At 43.3% G+C, this 22014-nt stretch overlaps 1 protein-coding gene across 1 annotated transcript; it reads right to left on the minus strand.

Moving 5' to 3' along the window:
* Nucleotides 1-2948: 2948 nt before the first annotated feature.
* Nucleotides 2949-11100, minus strand: LOC141148853 (E3 ubiquitin/ISG15 ligase TRIM25-like). The gene has a single exon (XM_073636654.1). The coding sequence runs from the start codon at nt 11048-11050 to the stop codon at nt 9488-9490; it is 1563 nt and encodes a 520-aa protein (XP_073492755.1). The 5' UTR covers nt 11051-11100; the 3' UTR covers nt 2949-9487.
* Between the last annotated feature and the right edge of the window lie 10914 nt (nt 11101-22014).

Raw genomic sequence — 22014 nt, forward strand, 5'->3', positions numbered from 1 at the left:
GAAAAGATACTGAGCGCCCAAGGGTTCTCTGACAAAGTAGTCAGGACTCTCGTTAATTGCAGGAAGCCAGTTACTAGAGCCATATATTCCAAAGTTTGGAAAAGGTTTAACTCATGGTTATCTGAAAATGATAGATTAACTCATGATATTCCGTCTATTTTGGAATTTTTCCAAGAGGGTGTCGACAAAGGTCTTTCTGTTAGTACCTTAAAGGTACAGGCGGCAGCTATTAGTGTGTTCCTCCAGTTTTCTCTCCTGGAAAATCCCACTATAGCCAGATTTTTCAAATCTATCTCTAGGGCCAGACCAGTAGTAGTGAGAAGTTGTCCAACGTGGGATCTGTCCCTAGTACTTCAAACTCTGGTAGAATTTCCGTTTGAACCTCTGGAAAGTATGTCAGTTAAATTACTTACATTAAAAACTGTGTTCCTTATAGCTGTTACCTCAGCTCGTAGGGTAAGTGAGTTGCAGGCCCTATCAGTTAGGGAGCCCTTCCTCACGATTTTTGAGGATCGAGTTGTGTTACGAACCGATCCAGGTTTTTTGCCCAAGGTGGCAAGTACATTCCACCGATCTCAAAACATTGTATTGCCAACCTTTTGTAGTTCGCCACAGGGCGACTTAGAAAGAAAATTTAGTTTTCTAGATGTAAGAAGGATTCTCTTGGTCTATCTTGAGGTCACGAAAACCTTTAGGAAAACTGATGCCTTGTTTGTCCTCTTTTCTGGAGTTCACAAGGGGAATAGTGCATCTAAAGCCACATTGGCTAGATGGATAAAGCAAGCCATCTTGGAAGCTTACAAAATTAGGGCGGTCCCTACACCTTTTGTTACTGCGCACTCAACTAGAGCCTTGTCTACGTCTTGGGCTGAGAGGGCTGGTGCCTCACCGGAACAAATTTGCAGGGCTGCCACTTGGTCCAGTTACTCGACCTTCATTAAACATCGCCTGGATCTCCTATCAGCTCAGGAGCAGGCGTTTGGTCGTAAGGTCCTTCAGGCAGTTGTCCCTCCCTAGACTGGTAAGTTCTGGCTCATCGTCTCATGGGCTGTCCTGGAAGACGCTTGGAGAAAAGCTGAGTTAGACTTACCGGTAACTCCTTTTCTGAGAGTCTTCCAGGACAGCCGGATTCCCACCCGGTATTGTCTGAAGTTATGTGTATTATGCATATGTTTTGCAGGGTCCTACGGTTCTTGAGAATACTGACATGGGCCTGGAGGACCGCCCTTTTATCTGGTGGGGGTGACGTGTTTCCTGTCCTGGTAGGAGGAGCCCAAGGTCTCATGGGCTGTCCTGGAAGACTCTCAGAAAAGGAGTTACCGGTAAGTCTAACTCAGCTTTTTTTTGGGATGTTAAAATAGTTTGCTTGAACCAAGCCTCCAAAATATTTACTTCACCAACACGTGCAGTGGCTGTGTATTCTGTATAAACTGTAGCATCTGTTACATACAGTATGCAGCGCAGCTTTTCCGTAGTGGGATGGGAAGTTCACGTCACACTCCTGGAACAAAATTGAGTCAGGCTGGGCACTGCTTAGCCATTCACTAGGAAAGCCTTGTATATTCTGAATGAATACAAGGCTTCCTCTGGCTGAGGTGGAGAGGCAGGCAGATTTCTACCACAATCAGCGGAAGCCTTGTGATCATAAAATACAAGGCTTCCTGTGAATGGCTAAGCAGAGCTCAGCCCAACTTGGTTTTGTTCCGAGAGTGAGATGGGAAGTACCCGTCCTGCCGACACACAGTGCACTGTATACATAGTTTATACAGCGCACACAGTTTCTACATGTTTTAGTGAAGAAATCGTTTGGATCAGTTATTCAGTGTTCATTAAAACCTGGGTTATGCTTTAGGGCTCTTTCACACCTACGTGCTTTTGCTAGAAGGTACATTTCCAGTGTGATGAAAGCGCATCAAAAGTACTTTCCTTTAAATTCTATTTGACTTTTCACACTGCTGTGTTTGCACTGTGGTTTGAAAGGTCATGCTTGCAGCATCTTTATGTTCAGTCCACCGTCCCCCCCCCCCCCCCCCCCCCATTCACAGTAGCGCCAGAGCTGTTCACTGCAGTCCTGTCCAGTTTTCCTGGCTCCTTCCCTGCAGTGTTCTGTGTAATGACCGGGCTAAAGATGGTGGGCTCTGCTCTGTGCTGCACCGCCGGACAACTCCTGCAGAGAGGAGTGTGGTAACTATATGTATTTCTCCACTTATTAAGGATGCCATTGGGTTCCGGCTCAGTTACCGGAGACCATCATGTCCTTAACAACAAGCTATTCAAGGCATATGTGCTGCCGCAACACATTTAAAGTGCGCTATGTGTTTTTGAAGCACTGCTATGTGATGGCAGCCTTAAAATCCAGTTCGACCTTCAGTATAAATGGGCTAAATACATTCCAGGTGCGTCAAAACAAAAGGTCCTTGATGCCCCGTTCCCATCTGGGTGTTTTGGAATTGTAGCAGGATCTCTGCAATTCTGCCCACTATCGCAAAATACGCTACAATCACAAAACACAGGTTCAGGTGCCATGTTTTGAGTGGTAACTAAAACGTGGTGTAGTTTTTCTGCTGTTATGTGGCAAATCGCATTGTGTGAAGCTTGTCGCCCAAAAAGGAGCAGGAGCTTCTTTTGGTCGACCAGCTTCATGCAATGCGATTGCCGTGCAATAAAATCATGCGGCAAAACCGCACTGTATTTTAGGTGCCTTTGAAAATATTCGCACCTTAACCTGTTTTGTGATTGCAGTGCATTTTTGAGATTGCAGCAATTCTGCCATGATCCCAAAATGGCTGGGTGTGAATGGGGCCTTGGAGCTGATTCAGATACTACTTCTAAATGCAATGGCACTCTGCGTTGTGCTTGTGTGCGGGCAGAAATGTCATCCTTGGACATAAAATTACATTCCAGGGCTGCTCAGTCCCTAATTGCATGTAACTACTCAGGACAGGGTATTTTTATTTTTTTTTGCAATTCTTTATTTATAAACAAAGAGAGAACATACAATTGGCAGAGAAATTCAATGATAATGCGATAACAGGACCCAAACAGGAATATAGTGTCATATAGATACATTATTCATGCCCAATGATGAGCGGTATTTATGAAGACTAGTAAGGTCACATCACAGGATATTTTTACTTATCTAAATCTTCAAGGCAGTGTATTTAGGGTTTCATAGACACATGCTGTTTGGCCCATGTCTGTCAAATCCTAGCGTTTGTGGGCACGTGGGAGAAACAGATGCAGCAGCCTGTCTTACACGGTGGATATACTGAGTGGTACTTGCATTTAGGGTCATATGCCTGAAACGTGGGCATTCATGGATTTTGACAGGGTGCTGGCAATGAGACTGGATGCTGTACGTGTGCCTCCTGGGTGCCTGAAAAACTCAGTTTTGACAGACTGGCCAAATTGCCCATGAACATGTAGCCTAATACTTATTTTTTTTATAGTATCAAACACATGATCAGCACCTCACAAATAATAAAAACTAAACATTTTATCATATATAATTAGTTAAAATCCATAACGGTCTTGTACAGTATTAACTGCTATTGTTTAAAATTCTGAGAAACTAAAACGCCCTATTCCCACAACATAACAAATCATTCTTCGCAATGAAAATGCAGATGAACTGCAAGACTCAGATTCCATTCCAAAAAAATCTTATGCAACTTTGTATTTCATCTAAGTGCAATACACAAGTACTTTTAGCATTTTGATGTTTCAAACATTTCCTCATTTTACAATTAATATCACTGTATGTCATTTTTTATTTTAAAAAAAAAAAAAATCTATATTCTATCAACATAAAAAAAAAATCATTAAAAGGGATAATCTAACATTCAACCCTCTATTGATAAATACATGCCACATCTGTGTGTGTCATATGTAATACAACATACGTCATTGCCCCCATGATGGACTAGCTATAGCGGGTAAAATAAGTATTGAACACGTCACCATTTTTCTAGGTAAATATATTTGTAAAGGTGCGATTGATATGAAATGTTCACCACATGTCCGTAACAACCCATGTAATCCATACATACAAAGAAACCAAAACAAATAAGTTCAGAAATTACGTTTATTTGTAATGAAATGGAATGACACAGGGAAAAAAAAGTATTGAACACATGAAGGAAGGGAGGTGCAAAAAGGCATTAAAAGCCAAGACACCAGCTGAAATCTATCAGTAATTAGAAATCAATCCGGCCCTTTGTAAGTGCAAATTAATATCAGCTGGTTCAGTCTCATCTGATGGCCTATAAAAATGTGTCTCATTACCAAGGTGTTACAAAAGAAACATCTCATGATGGGTAAAAGCAAAGAGCTCTCTCAAGACCTTCGCAACCTTATTGTTGCAAAACATACTGATGGCATTGGTTACAGAAGGATTTCTAAGCTTCGGATTGTTCCAGTGAGCACTGTTAGGGCCATAATCTGGAAGTGGGAAGAACATAATTTCACCATAAACCAGCTACAACCAGGTGCTTCTCGCAAGATTTTATGTTAGAGGAGTGAAAACAATCAGAAGAGTTTTCCAAGAACCAAGGACCACTTGCGGAGTGCTTCAGAAAGGCCTGGAATTAGCAGGAACAATAGTTTCAAAGAAAACAATAAGTATTGCACTCAACTGCCATGGCCTGGACGCACGCTCACCACACAAGACTCCATTGCTGAAGAAAAAGCAAGCTGGAATTTTGCTACACAACATTTTGACAAGCCTGTCAAATACTGGGAGAATATAGTCTGGCCAGATGAGACCAAAATGTAACCCTTTGGATGCCATAATACACACCATGTCAAATGGCACTGCACATCACCCCAAAAACACCTCCCTACCAACAGTGAAGTTTTGGAGGTGGAAACATCACGGTGTGGGACTGTTTAGCATACAATACTGGTAGATTTCATATCATTGAAGCAAAGATAAATTGAAAAATGTACCAAGACATTCTTGATAAAAATTTGCTGCCATTTACCAGGGTGATGAAGATGAAACAAGGGTGGACATTTCAGCAAGACAATGATCCCAAACACAAAGCCAAGGAAACTCTCAATTGGTTTCAAAGAAAGAAAATAAAGCTGCTAGAATGGTCCAGCCAATCACCTGACTTGAATCCAATAGGAAAATCTATGGAAAGAACAGAGTTCATAGAAGAGGTCCACAGAAAGAACCTTCAAGATTTGAAGACTGTTAGTGTGGAAGAATGGGGAAAAAAAAAATCACACCTGAGCAATGCATGCTGCTAGTTTCTCCATACAGGAGGTGTCCTGAAACTGTAATTACCAACAAAGGATTTTGTACAAAGTATTAGTGTGTTCAATACCTTTTCCCTGTGTCATTCCATTTTATTACACATACATTTCTGAACTTACTTGTTTTGGTTTCTTTGTATGTATGGATGTATGTATGGATTGCATTAGTTGTTACCAACATGTGGTGAAAATTTCATGTCAATAGCACCTTTAGAAATATATTTACCTGGAAAATTGGTGACATGTTCAATAATTATTTTACCCACTGTATAAAGACTAAGGCTAGGCATATGTAGATAGATTGTCCTTTGGGCTGAATGAAAGAAACACACCGGATTCCTCTATCCAAGCTGAACAAACAGCATGGACGGACAAAGCCTTGCTGGTTATTGTATTCAGACAGCCAGTACCTGAGGCTGTCTGAATACTCCAACAGTATCTGTAACTGGCTCCTTTGATCTTTCAGTTTTTCGAGCTGGGTGGTGTCAACAGGGCCCCCAAGGCTTGAGTTTTGACTGATCAGGAACTTGTTGAAACTCATGGCCAGTTTTACCCTTAAGGGCCCGTTCACACAACATGCAGTGCAGTCCTTTTTTTTCTGCATCAAAAACACATGGAAAGCAGGCTATATGAGTTCCAAAGGCGTAGTTCACACCAGTGCAGTGTGTTTCAGTTCCAGAAAAAAAAAGTACAACATACTGCTTTTTTCCTGCACAGAACTGGACTGGACTGTGGTAAAAAGAATAAAAAATGCACCGGACCCCAGTGGTGAGAAGAAAAAACAGGAAAGAAAAAAGCATCTGGAATACATCCAGAAACGCAACAAAATGCACTGGAACATGTTAAAAACACACATGCAGAAACGTTTTTGGTTTTAGGTACAGGTATCATGCATTTTATGCACTCATACTGCCAAACCTGTACTGTCATTACTGACCTCCCCCTACTGAAAACAGTATTAAACCCAAAAGCAAACATATATTTACCATTACCAGTTCTTAGATGTGATGTCTGTTTTAGATTTCTTTTTTACGCTTTCTTCAATTTTCATCTGGTGATCCAACCAGTAAGCTCTTCAGCAAAATATATCAGTTACAGAGATGAGACAAACCATTTAACACTGACAGGGTTTCGTACAATGATGCACTTTTATTTATGTATAACCTTTATCCCAAAAGGAAAAAATTGTTTGCTGTAATTAGGGATGCACCAATACCATTTTTTTTACGAGTACGAGTCCCGATACTTTTTTTCTAGTACTCGCGGAAACCAATTACCGATACCTACTGTTTTGTTTTCACTTCAGCTGTCAGCAATGGTACAAAGCATTGAAAAGTCATTTACAAATGCAATAAATTGATTTTGTTTTTTAATTTTGCGCTTTTTAAATGTGAAATGTGTAAATATATGTTAATATATATGTGTGAAAATATTCACTAACAAAGCAAACAAAAAAAAAAAGTTTTAATTGTTTATCGTTTATAAAATAGACGTGAGAAAAAAAAAAAAAAGCAGGAAAATAATTATTAAATGGAGGAGAATAGGGAGTTAATTAAGGCTGATTAGAGTAAATTAGGGGTTAATAAGGGGTTAAACAGAGGAACATTTGTTCATCCCCACTGACAGCTTAAAGAACAAAGCCTGAAAGTATCGGTTTCAGGTATCGGTGCATTTGCACGAGTACCGATACTTGTGCAAATACTCGGTATCGGCACCGATACTAGTATCGGCGCAACCCTAGCTGTAATTGTTTATAAAGTATTAGCTGGAGTTTTGCTTCAATGTGTTAGTGTATTTAAATCTGTGAGTACATCTAACACTCCCCTCCCCCAAGACTAACAATGCTGCTGTCCAAAGGTACTTTTGTTGCCCCTTCATCCAGAGTGGGGGAACTCTAAAGCCCCGTACACACAATCCGAAAATCGTACGAAAAATGCCGCATTCGAATCAATCGTACGATAGTCGGATCATTAGTACAGAGCTTTCGAGAGCCGATCAGGACAGTTCATCCGATATCATGCACGGAAATTTTTTCCGTACGATGCCAGATCGTACGATTTTCGTGTCATCAGTACACCTATCGTTCGAAAATGCAATACAAATGTATTACAACACATGACATCACTTCCGAATTTTTATGCTGTCGTACAGGAATTTTCGTGACTTTAGTAAACTCATCAGATTCGACGTGAGATCAGCATGCAAAAAAAAAAAACGGACGATCATTCGTCCGATAATCGGATCGTGTGTGCCGGGCATTGGGCTCTGTTCACATCTAGGCGTTTTTGCAGCATTTCTGTGCATTGCAGCATTTCTGTACAGGCTTTTTGAAGTTCAAAGGTCACCAATGTAAAAGCAGTAAAACGCCTGTAATCTGCCAAAAAAGAAGCTTGCGTACTTTTTTGAGCGATGGGCGTTTTGCTTTAGACGACAGAATGCTCAGATGTGAACAGGAACCATTGAAATGAATGGGATTTGTCTTGGGCGTTTTTAGAGCTGAGGCTTAGAGCAGAACGCCCAAAAACACGTAGATGTGAACGGAGCCTTAGGCTGGATTCACACCTATGCATTTTTAGTGCTTTTTGCATTTTGCAGATTTGCACTACAGAACGTGTTGCGTAGAAAACCATGTTAAATGGACTGTAGTGCAAATCTGCAAAATGCATAGAGAAATGCATAGGTGTGAATCCAGTCTTATACAGGAGGTGTGTTTCTGGCCAGATCATCAGGTGAAAACAGAGGGAGAAAGCCTAAAAAAAGAAAACAAATACATCCACCACATCTAATGATCGTGATCTGCAATATATTATATTTTTGGGTTTAATACCGCTTTAATGTATTGCTGATACAAAACAAGTATGCAGCTAGTGAAGTTTCAGCCTTAACACACTAGCGATTTTGTAGCAGTGACTAATCTATGAAACTACAAACTCAAACTTTTTACAGCAATTTTACAATGAGTTTGTGCAGCGTTTCATGTTGGCTAACAATGATTGCTCAGCATTCACATTTATGGCTTAGCTAAAAACTGCTAAAGAAGAACATTAACATAATGATGTACAACAAGTTGCCAGCGGCTATAGCAAATATATACCACTAGCTATTAATCGCTCCCATTAGCAACTTGTAGCAATGATTAGTCGCAGCTATAAACAAAATCACCAATATGGTCCTAAGTACTGTTTCAGAGGGGAGGTTAAAATGGACGGCTGATCTCCAGGGAAAATTCAAAATGACCTTTGCTCAACCTGCACTGCAAGGGTTAAATGCTCATTTATGTAACAGGGTTCCTTTATATGCAATTTTACTTACCTTATCTCTTTCACCTGCTGGCTCCCCCCCTCTCCATGCAACGGTTCCCAAAAGCCACTGCTCTTCAGAGCTCCATCAATTGCAGGCAGTGGCACTCTTACATGATCACAAACAAAGCAGGACCAGTGGTCCACATTATAAGCGAGGATGCCGAGGGCCCCACACAACCCAGAGAAATAGGAGAGAAGAGGAGAGTGCGGGCTGTCAGGAGAGCATAGGATAAGGTAAGTGAAGCTGCTTTTAATGGTACCCTAGACCAGTGTTTCTAAACTCCAGTCCTCAAGGCGCCCCAACAGGTCATGTTTTCAGGATTTCCTTCAGATGAAATGGCTGAGGTAATTACTAAGGCAGTGAAACTGATCAAATCACCTGTGCAAAATAATGGAAAGTCTAAAAACATGACCTGTTGGGGCGCCTTGGGGACTAGAGTTGAGAAACACTGCTCTAGACTAAAATGAGCATTTAACCCTTACAGTGCAGGAGGGGCAAGGGGAGTTTCAAATTCCCCCCAGAGGTCACCTATAAATCAAAATAGGCTCCAAAGTGTGAATATGAAGCCGAACTTCAGGTATGATCTTAATAGCACACCTCAGTTGGTCCAGCTTAGACCAGTGTAAGTATGCACATCATACCCGAGGAGCCAATGTGGTAGCTTCCAATCACTGCTAGTGTACTACATTGAAGGTCTTCTCTGAATGGGTAATGGGCAGTGCCAAGTGAGCGACCCCCTATGGTCAGTGTGCAGTGGGGCAGCTGCTTGCCACAGGACCCAGAAGACAGCAGCGAGATATGAGATATGCATATTTAAATTCATCTAATATGGACCAATGTAAGTATACAATTAAAATAATTCCTGAGGTTCAGGTTTAATTACAGAAAAACCTTTTTTGCACCAGCCAGAAAGTAGAGTACCCCTTTAACTCTTTATCTTTACCCAAGCGCCATCATCCACATAGAAAACAGCATGCAGGGGTTCAGTGAAGGTTGCCTTGAAGGTATGCAGATGCAGGATGGTATCACATAGCTGATAGAAGGACAAGTGTCCGGATTTGTAATCCAGGTACACAGCATATCTCATACAGGGAGATTTGCGAGGAACTTGATGTGTACATGAATTATGTACAGCTAAATATTTATTCGTTGTGAGTCGTAAGCCCCAGGACTTGTTGTTTTCTCCAACAGCAGACTCTTCTTGATGCCTTTCCATGCTAGGGTAGCAGACCCCAAATTCACGCACTCCAAAGTCACTGGTTTCTATCTCCCAGAAATGTCGCCCTGAGGAGAAGCTCTTGGTGCTCAACACTTGGCTCCAGTATGTAAATCTCCCTGGTAAATCTGATCTATCCTGAGGCGTTGCATAGAATGATGCTGTCTTCAGGTCATGTGATAAAGCCACATTCATATGGGCAGTGTTGATATCCAGAAACATGTCAGAAGCTTCTTTTACATGGGAAGAAACGTTCAAGTTTGCATTGTTTATAAAATCAGTAATGGATTTGTGCAAAGTCAGCACCATCAAAACCTCATCCAGATCAGGGATGGCCAAGTCTTTATCAGCTTTTACATCTTGGCCCTCAGAAGCTTCATCTACATTTGGTTGCTCATCTTGCAGAAGAGCTATTGGATCAGTCATGTCACTTAGCTTCTTAATCTCCCTTATCTTCTTGGACAGCTTGGCCTTTTGTGACTCCACCTCCTTGATCATATAGGAGACTTTGAGTAAAACGTTTTCTTCCATCTTGGAAACGTCATTCAAAACTTTTTTCTCTTGGATTTCAACCTGTCTCCTGATTTCTTTGTACAGGTTGTTAGCCTGTTGTTTTTCAGAATGTGCTTTGCCTTGCACTTTTGTCTTGTGCTCCTGAAGACTCCGGACTCGTTTTTCAAGTTTGTCTTCCAACGGGGTAAGTTTATCCAGAGCATTTCTCAGTCTCTTCTTCGCCTGCTCGGCAGCCTCTTCTACTAGAATCACATCGTGTCCCTTGTGTTTTCCAACCAAACAACAGGATGTACACAGACAAGTAGTATCTTCACAGCAGTAGAACTCCAAAGGTTTCTTGTGGATGGAGCACTTTTTACCACTGAAGGAAGAGGTGGGTTCTGTTAAAACATGATCCAAGTTCTTGTTGTGGGCTTCCAGGTGCTCCGCACACAGAGAGATCTCACAATGGAGGCAGGTCTTAACAGCAGGTACAGAAGATTTAACACAATAGGTACATAATATCTTCTCCTGGTCTTTCTGTTTAGATCGAAAACCTTCCACTATGTTGCGTAACTTCCTGTTTTTCTCCAGTTCAGGCCACTCAGCATACTCAGTTTTACATTCGGGACAGGTATGTGGTCTGGTCTTCTGTGCTTTCAGTGCAGGCACTACGCACTCCTGGCAGAAGTTATGTCCACATCTTAGTGACACGGGATCGTTATAGATGTCCAGACAGATGGAGCAGTTCAGCTCTTCTTCTAGATCGACAAACGCCATGCTGGAACGAATGAGGCAGAAATGAAAGTGAAAGTGTTCTTTACTTCTAGAAAGGGCGGGTGACTTCACAGAATGTTCAGCTAAGCTTAAACATTAACACATTCAGTCAACACTGCCCACTGAAAATAGACCAGTAATGGGAGGAATGTGGGAACAGCCTTTGCTGATCATTTCTGAAAATGCTATTTGCCTGTCTGTGTGTAAATTACCACGTAATTGTAGCCAGAATGTTTTAAAGAACAGTGCTATTCCACAATCAACACATTACTACTTGGATAATTAAAATACAAATTAAAGCGGACCTTCAGTAATTTTTTCAACTTTCCATCTACAGACATCCCAAGTCTCCCGCGAGGTGCGGGAGCCTCCCACATTTCGGGGGCGGCTCCCGGACACCCGAAAGTGCTGCCCAATATCCCGGCTGCGGGGCTGATCCTGGATGGTCCCCTGGTTCACAGCCGGGGATGATCGGTGCAGCAGGAGGGACAGCTGTGAACTCCGATCTCCCTGTATAGCTGACATCCACTTCTCCTTCTCTCCTTCCTGCGGCTGTCGGCTAAAAAGCTATACAGGGAGATCCGTGATTACAGCTGTACCTCCTGCTGCACCGATCATCCCCGACTGCTCCCTGTATCCTCCTTCTCCAGCCCACCTCCGTGTCCTTCTTCCCCACTCTTCTACAGCTCCCCTCCGTGTCCTTCACCCCCCTTCTTCTCCAGCTCCCTGTCCTCCTCCTCTGCCCCCCTCATCCCCCGCAGCCGACTTCCCTCCTCTCCTGCCAGCTGTGGGGATCTGTCACGATGGCGAGCGGAATGGATAAACAGGAGCCGCTGTCTTCTGTTCATTCATCTTCAATGCTGAGAAAGGGACTGGGGAATCTGTGTCCTCAGTCCCTTTCCCTGTCTCAAAGAGGAGATGTCAGGGGTCTGTTTAGACCCCTGATATCTCACCAAAGCCCCCCCCCCCCCCCAACAGGGTTGATTTAAAAATAAAAATGCAAAAAATATTTTAAAAAATGAAATCGTAAACAAACATTTAAAAAAATGTAATTATAAAAAAATATATAAAATACTACTGACACAACCCCCTGCCCTACCAACACAGTCCACTCCCCCCAAAAAGCATTGTGAACAAAAAAAAATAAAAACCTAAATTGTAAAAAAACAATATGTAAAAATAAAAACTACTGACACCATCCACTGCCCTACTGACACCATCACCGCCACATACTCTCCACCCCTTCCCCAGAAGCACTATGAAAAAAATATAAGAAAAAAAACAATTTAAAAAAAATAATAAACAACAGAATTATAAAAAATAGAGAAAATAATAAAAACTTCCCGCACTCCGATTGGGTGCTTTTGTCATATACCACTTCCTCCCAGTCTTAATATAGATATCAGATATTCCAACCACTCACAAGCAGAAAACAAGACGATACTTGTTTAGTTGCTGAACATGGACTCTTTTATTTGAGATGACACACAAATATATACAACAGGCTTACAATAAAAACTGTAACCAGAAACCTAATTAACATGAACTAGTTATCTAATCATTTACCCAGACTAGGTGACTCAGAGATATGACCTTTTAGGGTAGACTCCTAGCTCACTGACTATACAATACACATTATCATAAACATCAACACAGAACTCCTTCATAAAATAGCAAGGTTAATTAGCACAAACAACAATGGGTGAAATACTCTTAGAATCTGTGGCAAGCCAGACTAGACTCATTTACATTAAAGAAGACAACAGACAGGTGGCTGGAGTTGATGACATTAGCATCTAACAGTATGTGTCCCAACAATATGAATCAGTCACTCTTTCTAATATGTCATATACAGCTTTCCCAGAGTCTGTGTGTCTTGGGGGGGATATGGACCTGAATCCAAAGTAACACCACCTCAAGGGTCCCCAGCAGCAGGAGCCATTAGGTCACTCTGCTGTCAATCAGAGCCAGTAACGGCGGGGGATGAGGCCAAGTCCCACTCTGTGTGTCCTATGGATACAGTGCAAGGCTCAGGAGCGAGCCTGCACAAGTTCCACCATAGCAAGCTGCTTGCTATGGGGGCACTCAGTGGGGGGGGGGGGGGAGCCAGGAGAGCCAGCGAGGGACCTGAGAAGAGGAGGTTCGGGGCTGCCCTGTGCAAAACTATTACATAGGTCAGTATTACAAGTTTAGTTATTTTAAAATAAAAAATTGACCTTTATTATTATTATTACTTTAATTGTGGAATAATGCCGTTCTTTAGATGTATTAACATTAATTATTAGCAGCTGAAGGTTTAAGGGGTTGTAGTAACGTTTATAGGAAGAGCAGAAATCTTTTTTTGTAGATGGAATGAAGTCAGAATTCCTGGGCTGTATGCTAGTCCCATGTCACTGATGAAGCTAGGGAGTCAGCATGACAGCCAGACAACTGATATTTTTGTAAGAAGATCAGCTATAGCTGCCCCCAGGTTTCTCTCATAATAGATTTTTCCTAATATTTTAAGACGTACACAAGCATTACTTATGTATTTCTTTTAAGAGAGAATTACAATTTAATTTCAAAATAATCTTGTCCTAGCAGAAAAATAGTGCCATTATGAATGCTTAATTTTTTTTTTTTTGGATAGAGTGTAGGGAATGATTAGATCCTGTCTTTTTTTTTTTTTTTTGCCAGAAGATCGTCAGAAAGCGAGGGAATCTTGAGGAAATCTCTCCAAAGTAAGGGACATTTTCATAATTAGCCACCGGAACTATTGACTCCATTGATTTTCCTTCTATTCTAATGCTGAATATTTTTGGATTTCCATTCACTTTCCGTCCTGGAGACGGTGGTCACTTTGTAAGGGTATATCTGATTGGCCAGGTGTTGGCACAAAAATGTGCCCGTCCCATTTCTTCTTGATTAAGACTGTGACCCACTGCTGGTACTTAGAAGCCTTCGTCATTATGTGCCCGATTCCTTGCTGTAGGCTTATCCACAACATCCCTGGCCGTTAGCCTTTCTATTCTCAAAAAAGGAATGTACACACTAAAGAAGTATTTTCTTCACTTTACTGTTCCTTTAAAAAAGATGGCAATAATATACAACATTACTTGACATACTGACAGGTATCTTTGGCATAGAATGCCATACACAACAGTGGACATACTGTAGCAGTCATTTGTAAACATCAGCGCATCACTCGTAAGCCATCTTCCACTTGGCCTCCTCTCGGTGGGAGCACCACAGTATTGGGACCTATCTCCCTTTATACTAGATTCTGTAGCAATCTGCTTTATTCAAACCGAGATTAACAATATCTTTGTCAAACTAAGATTAACAAGGTGACTTCTGTAGTATGCAAGTCTCTCTCTTTTTGTCCCACCCCATAGCCCAGCTGGACACACTCTCCAATATTACTCTCACTCCTAAGTGTACTAGTATTCATGGCAGAGAACACTTAGCCTGGCCTAAAAGGCCTTTTTCACCCCACTCACAGTCCACTTCAGAAAGTAATACGGGTCAGAGCAACTACAGCTGGTTCTTCTGGGTGTTGATCTACCTCACCCAGTGCTTCAGACCAGTTGATTACATGTACATAACTGTGGGGTGTTTGGCTTTCATGCCCCGAAGTCACTCGTCCAGAAAAAGTATGTATTGCAGTACATCTAAGCCCTAAGAGTGCATTTCTTTTAGTTGCCCTCTTTTGGTCCGTTATATAATTCATTGTAAGAATTGTGTGATATCAATTCAATAAGTGAAAAAAATACCTGTTGATTCTGCCAGAAATCTTGTGATCTAAAAACTTCTTGTGATCTTTGCATGTGGTGCATTTATATCAATTAGCATAGGCGTGCGCAAGGTGTGTGCCAGGTGTGCCTGGGCACACCCTAATCCTGCGGTTGGCAACCCGTCAATGGCGAGCAGCTGACAGGTAAAACGCAATCCTTCCTTGCCGACCCTCAAACTGGACAGGAAAAGTGGTGGATGTAGAATTTAGTGGAACCGATCTGTATTTTTCTCCTGCAGCAGCTGAAAGTAGGCTTCACCTCCTCTCCCTCTCATCGACATTCAGCTGCCACAGGAGGAAAATACAGGGGATCGGTACCAATATATGCCACCCCCACCACCCCTCCTGTCCCTGTTACTCTTCTTTTTGTTGTCCGGGTCCCCCTGTGTGCTCCCTGGCTCCCCCTTCCTCCCATTGTTTCAGGATGGAGAGTGCGGAAGAGGCCGGTAAATATGTCAAACGCATATGTGTTGGAGCTTTGGGGTGCACACCCTAATGAAATAGGCTGCGCACACCTATGTCAATTAGGATTATCCCCAGTTCCCTCTGTGACCTACAATTCATTTCTTATGTTAGAAAGATGAGGAGAGGAAGAGTTGTTTGTAGTCCTGTTCCAAGGTGACAACTGTGCTTCTCCTATAGATACAGTATGGTGAGTGTTATCACCATAGAACAGTGTGTGTTGCTGATAGGATTATAGGTAAAAAATAGAGTGGTAAAAAGTTGAAAAAAAGAAAATGAATGCAGTTAAAGTGAAACTATACCCTAAACTTTTTTTAACCTTTTGGATAAAATGGGGAAAGGGTAGAACCCCCATTAGGTTTTACTTGTATTTAAGTAAAGTTCATGTTTAAATCTAACAGACTCAAGGGCTCAGTTAGGTTTTTTTTTTTGCTACATTCACTAACACTGGCGTAACCTGCCCTCCTAAAACTTTCCCAAGTAAATCCCAGTGCAGCTTTATTTGATATCTGCTCACCTGAGTCCATTTAAGCACAGTCAGAATTCTTAAAGCGGTTGTATAGTTGATTTTTAAACTTTTACCTACAGGTAAGCCTATAATAAGGCTTACCTGTAGGTAAAAATAATATCTCCTAAACCTGTACGGTTTAGGAGATATTCCCCTCGCAATGAGCCGCTGACTGCAGCGGCGCATACACACAGGGGATTCTCGGCTGAAAGCCCGGCAAACTCCGGACCTTGCCGGAAAGAAGTCTCCCGCACGCATGCGCGGGAGTGACGACATCACTGGTCCGGCCACTCACAATGCCGGAGCCGCGATACCCGGAAGACACGCCGAGGGGAAATGTCAGCTCCCTCGACGTGGACCGGGTGAAATGCCGGCGCCTCGTTCTAAGGTAAGTATCTCATAATGAGCTAGTATGCGGACTTCTCGTCGGAAAAAGATATGATGGCTTTTCAAACGGGATTCCACTCAAGCTTGCCTTGCATACACACGGTCACACAAAAGTTCGCTGAACTTACGACCATTAAGAACGCGGTGACGTACAACACTACGACGAGCCGAGAAAATGAAGTTCAATGCTTCTGAGCATGCGCCGAATTGTTTCCGAGCATGCGTAGGAATTTTGCGCGTCAGAATTGCCACAGACGATCACATTTTCGGATAGGAACTTTTTCCGACCGAAAAATTAAGAACACGCTCACAAGCTTTTGCTGGCTGGAATTCGGCCAGCAAAAGTCAGATGGAGCATACACACAGTCACATTATCCAAGGAAAATCTCTCATCGGTCTTTTGCAGGCCAAAATTCCGATCGTGTGTACGTGGCATTAGACGTTTGTTTGGTGCTCTTATTGGATTGTATGTGTGTGGATTCTCAACTCTGGGTCTTTTCCCTCTTTCCTGAAGGTGGTCCCTTTTGTGGAGTGCTGCCAAAATGGAGCCTGTGTGCCCAGTGGTCATTTCAGTAACCCTTTAAAGACACAAATCCAGTGCCCCACTTGTACTTGTGTTTGAACAATACAAAAGGTGAGAGGTCCTGGTATTTCCTACTTAAAGTGGTGTTCCACCCAAAAAAAAAAAAAAAAAAATGCATGAAAATTCCTAAAAAAAAAATCCACTTGGAATTTTTTTTTTTTACTCACCTCTAAATGCCTGTTGCTAGGGGGTCCCTCGTAGTCTGCCTTTTTCAGTGCCTGGGCTGGTGACATCACTTCCTCCTCAGCACAGGAAGGGCTCAGCTCTGCTCCCTCCCTCTTGTCAATCATCTGGGACATATTACAGGTCCCAGGTGACTGAGCGGCCAATCACGGTGCTCGGCGCCGCTCGCGCATACGCAGTGGGTGCCCGGCTGTGAAGCCACAGCCCGGCGCCCACAGTTGCAATGCCTGCGCCGCCAAACGGAGGGGGAGACGAGCGAGGCTTCGATCTCCTGCATCGCTGGACCCAGGGACAGGTAAGTGTCCAATTAAAAGTCAGCAGCTGCAGTATTTGTAGCTGCTGACTTTTAATTTTTTTTTTTTTTTTAATGGGCCCTCCTCTTCAAGATAAAACTGAAAATTTATATCAAATACTTACCGTAATTCTCCTTTCCTGATAGGCTCCATGGCAGCATACATGTGGGTAGGCTCCGCCTCCATAACTACCCAATAGGACCCCTCTCCCATAAATCTTTGCTCTAGGCTGCTATCCATGTTCCGTAACTAGCCTACTCCAGACATTTGGGAGAGACTCCTGCTGCCATGGAGCCTATCAGGAAAGGAAAATTACGGTAAGTATTTGATATAAATTTTCAGTTTTCCTGACAGGCTCCATGGCAGCATGCGTGTGGGAAATAACTCGCCAAAACACACCCAGGTGGGCAAAAATGTTTGAGCAAAGAAACCAAATTTTATTTAACATTTTCAACCGACAATACTTGTAAACCAAAATTAATGGATGACAGCGCAGCAGGCTCAACACAGTAGTGGGAGACAAATGTGTTAATAGAAGACCAAGAAGCCGCTCTACAAATGATTTCAGGCGCGACATGCCGAGAAGCTGCCCACGAGGTTGAGATACTCCGGGTCGAATGAGCTGTCACTGCCTCTGGAGGAGCCAAGCCCTTTGCCTTGTATGCCCTCTGAATGGTCTGCACAATCCAAGAAGAAATTGATCTGACCGAAGCTCGCATTCCCTTGTTTTTACCATGGAGAAGAACGAAAAGAAATTCTGTTTGTCTGAACGGGGCCGTGACCTCCAGGTATTGTTTTAGAGTGTGGCCTACATCAAGTGGATGAACATCCTGATTATCCGTTGTTCTGAAAGTAGGAAGTACAATCTCTTGGTTTTCATGAAAGACTGAGGTCACTTTAGGGTTTGACCCTAGCATGGGAATCAACACTACCCTGTCTGGAAAGAAGGTCAGAAAAGGTTCTTCTGAACCTAGATTTCTCATTTTCTCTTTTAGCCGAAGTCACAGCTACTAAGAAGGTGGTCTTGAGCGTGAGGTCTCTCATGGAAAGAGGTTTGTCAGGATCTGATCCGAGATTTGAGAGAAAATCCAAGACAATAGGGAGGTCCCATTTGGGGAACCTAGGTCTTCTTTGAGGTTTAAGCCTGATGGCTCCTTTAAAGAATTGACGAACTAATGTATGATTTGCCCAAGACACTCCTGTGAAGGCCGAGATGGCTGAAACTTGAACTCTTAATGAGCTGACTGCTAAGGATAGGTCAAGTCCTGATTGAAGAAAACTCAGTATGTCCTGTACTGCTGGAGAGTTACAAGGATTCGACCTGGAAGACATATGATCAGTGAATCTAGACCATATATGCTCGTATACCCTATTAGTACTTCCTCTCCTGGCACTGAGAAGAGTTGGAATAGCTTCTTCAGGACAACCTAGAGATTCAAGCCTTTCCCTCTCAAGAACCACACCCTGAGGTGTAGGCAGGATGGGCATGGGTGTAACGTTGTGCCTTGAGACAGTAGATCCAGCCTGAGAGGTAGGAGAACTGAGTCTTGATAACTGAGGAGCGATAACAGAGGGAACCACGGCCTGTTGGGCCAGAAAGGAATCACTGCAATGATCTCCACCTTCTCTGTTCTGAGCCTCCGGAGAAATTGAAGAATCACCGGTCCCGGAGGGAAGGCATAAGCCTTCTGAAACCTCCACTGATCTGAGAGAGCATCTATTCCATATGCCTGAGGGTCTCTGAACCTCGAATAATATCTGGGCATTTTGTGATTGCATTGGGAAGCAAACAGATCGACCTCTGGAAGTACTCCCAGGGTCAGAAGCCACTCGAACACACCTCTGTGGAGAGACCACTCGTTGTTGTCCATTTGAACCCCCGAGAGGAAGTCCGCCTGTACATTCTGAATACCCGGAATGTAAACCGCCGAGATGTTATACAAATACTTCTGAGCCCAGCCCATTATTGGCTCCACTTCCTGTAACAGAGACCAGCTGCGAGTTCCACCTTGCTTCTTTATGTAAGCCATGGCGGTTGTATTGTCCAACCTTAGTATTACTGATGAATCCTCTGTTAGATGGCGAAATGACAGGAGTGCCTGAAAGGCGGGCCTCAGCTGCAGAATGTTGGAGACAATCCCTCGAGCAGGGAAAATCTATCGGCCCTGCGCCACTTCCGAAAGGCTGTGAGCGCCTCATCCCCGATTGCTGGCATCCGATGTTATTGTGACCCTTGAGATGGGAATGATTGAATGGTGATTGCGCAGATTGTTCCCTTGAAGCCACCAAAGGAGAGACATTCTCATGGTTGGAGTAAGGTGTATGCGCTGGACTTGGCTGGAAGAATCCCATTGTTGAAGGAACCCTTTTTGGAAGGGTCGTGTATGCCATTGGGCCCACTTCACCATAGGAATGGTGACTGTCATTGTGCCAATTACTTTTAGGCATTGGAGAGCGGAGAGGTGAGATGACGCAAGGGCTGCGTGTATTCTGTCTCTAATCACTCCAGTCTTCTCCTCTGGAAGGGAGATGGTGCCTTCCAATGTGTTGAAGTGAGCCCCTAGAAACACAAGGGATTGTGTTGGCTCTAGATGGCTCTTCTCTAAAATTCAGAAGCCCCCCGAATTCCTGCAGGGTGGAAATGACTAAGCTCTTGTGCTCTAAAAGTTGATCTTTGTTTTGAGCTAGGAGAAGTAGGTCGTCTAAATAGTGGTGGAGACGAACCCCCTTGATGCGAAGTAGAGCTACAACAGATAAAAGGACCTTGGAGAAGACCCGAGGTGATGTTGTTAGGCCGAAAGGTAGACATGTGAACTGCAGATGCTGATTGCCTACCGCAAAGTGGAGGAATTGTTGGAAATCCGTTGCCACAGGCACGTGAAAGTAAGCATCTTTCAAATCGATTGAAATCATCCAATCTCCCAGATGTACTGACTGTTGAATCGTAAGTAAAGATTCCATTTTGAACTTTTCCTTTCGGATAAAGAAATTGAGATGAGTTAAGTCTATGACTGGTCTCCATGTACCGTTTTTTTTTTGTATCATGAACAGAGGAGAATACATGGCTTTGCCTCGTTTGTTTTCTGCAACAGGGACGGCTGCGCCTTAATCCAATAAACAATTCACGTAGGTTAACAGGACCTGCTTTTTCTCTTCTACACCTGGAAGAGATGTAGGAACAAATCTGAGTCTTGGGGTGTTGTTGAAGACCCACTTGTGACTGGAGGAGACCGTCTTGATGGTCCAGTAATCCTAGATTGAGGCCGCCCAGACATGCCTGAAGTGGCGAAGACGAGCCCCCACCTGGCATGCCTTAGCGGGCCCAATCTCAAAAAGACTTAGCGGAGTCCTGGTTACCAGAGGAACCACCTTTTGTAGGTTTTTTGAAAGAGGGCTGCCTGGATTTCCAGGATCTTGAAAACTCCCGACCAGGTATGTAGCTGCGCGCTTCCCTAGCACGATCGGAATTTTGTCTTCTAGGAAAATTGCGTTTCTGATATTGTAAACGTCTGTCTTGAGGGAGGAAACCAGATTTACCACCTGTGGCCTGGGTTATGGCACTATCAAGCTTGTTGCCGAACAATGAATTTCCTTCAAAAGGAATTCGGCACCAAGCTTGCTTGGAAGCCGGATCCGCCAACCACGGACAGAGCCATAAAGCATGACGTGCTGAAACAGCCGCCAACATAATTCGGGACATCAGGCGGATGACATCAATAGAGGCCTCCCCAAGAAAGGCTGATGCCAGCCTGATCTCCTGGATAGGAGAATCTTTAGCTGTTTCAACAGAGATACCTCTTAAGAACTCATCCATGTTATCAGACCAAGATTCCAATGCTTTGGAAACTGCAGCTATCGCAAGTACTGGCTTACATGCCATTCCTGACGTCAGGTAGATCCTTTTTAGATCTGAATCAATTTGTCTTTCCAGAGGATCTTTAAAAGATACAGTATCTTTTAAGAGAAGCGTTACATATCTTGCTAGTCTCATCAGTGTTGCATCCACTAAAGGAGCTGACTCAAGGTGTTTTTCTTCCTCTTCCTTAAAGGATATAGTTTCAAGACCTTTGACTGCATGGAACTCTTTTTGTCCATTTTGCTCCATTCCTCCGATATGATATCGCCCAGCTCAGAGAGTAAAGGAAAATATTGTCACTCCTTATTGAGCTGCTTGAAAATTTTTCTCTGTTTTGGGGGGGGGAAGTAACCGGATCTTCCCACTTCAGGGCCTCTCTTACTGCCTTCACCAAAGAAGGGACTAAAGCGTATTGAAACCCCACGCCAGGATCTTCCAGATCCGATTCACTGTCAGAAATAGGAGCAGAATGGTGACTTGGCTGGGAAGACTCCCGTGTATCATGTACTGAACCTTCTCCCACTGGAGGGCATAATGGGTCTGATTGGGAATCACGGGGCTGTTGAGCCTCTCTTTCCTGTAGAGATTCTTTCACAACCCGTCTCACCATAGATTCTAAACGCTGGTCTGCACCATCCCTCTCATCTGCAGCTTTCAAGAAGCAATGATCACAGAGAGATTTGTCTACTGGAACAGGCATCCTGCACCCCCAGCATGATTTTTCTGATCTCTTGCTAGAGTGAGATGAAGGGGGGTGAGAAGGATTTTTACTGCGCTGTTCAGATCTGGAAGGAGATCTATGATGGCTAGACCTGGAGGAAGATTGCCGGTGGTGTGATTTTTGATGATCCACTTCCTTTATGGGAACTACGGTGTGGATCAGACCTAGAAGGGCTGTAAGGAAAGAAGCACAGAAAAGATAG

This window comes from Aquarana catesbeiana, linkage group LG06 (assembly GCF_042186555.1).
Source record: "Aquarana catesbeiana isolate 2022-GZ linkage group LG06, ASM4218655v1, whole genome shotgun sequence".
NCBI lineage: Eukaryota > Metazoa > Chordata > Amphibia > Anura > Ranidae > Aquarana > Aquarana catesbeiana.

Coding starts and splice junctions, on each gene's coding strand:
- LOC141148853 (XM_073636654.1), bottom strand. CDS start 11,050: ATGGCGTTTGTCGATCTAGAAGAAGAGCTGAACTGCTCCATCTGTCTG.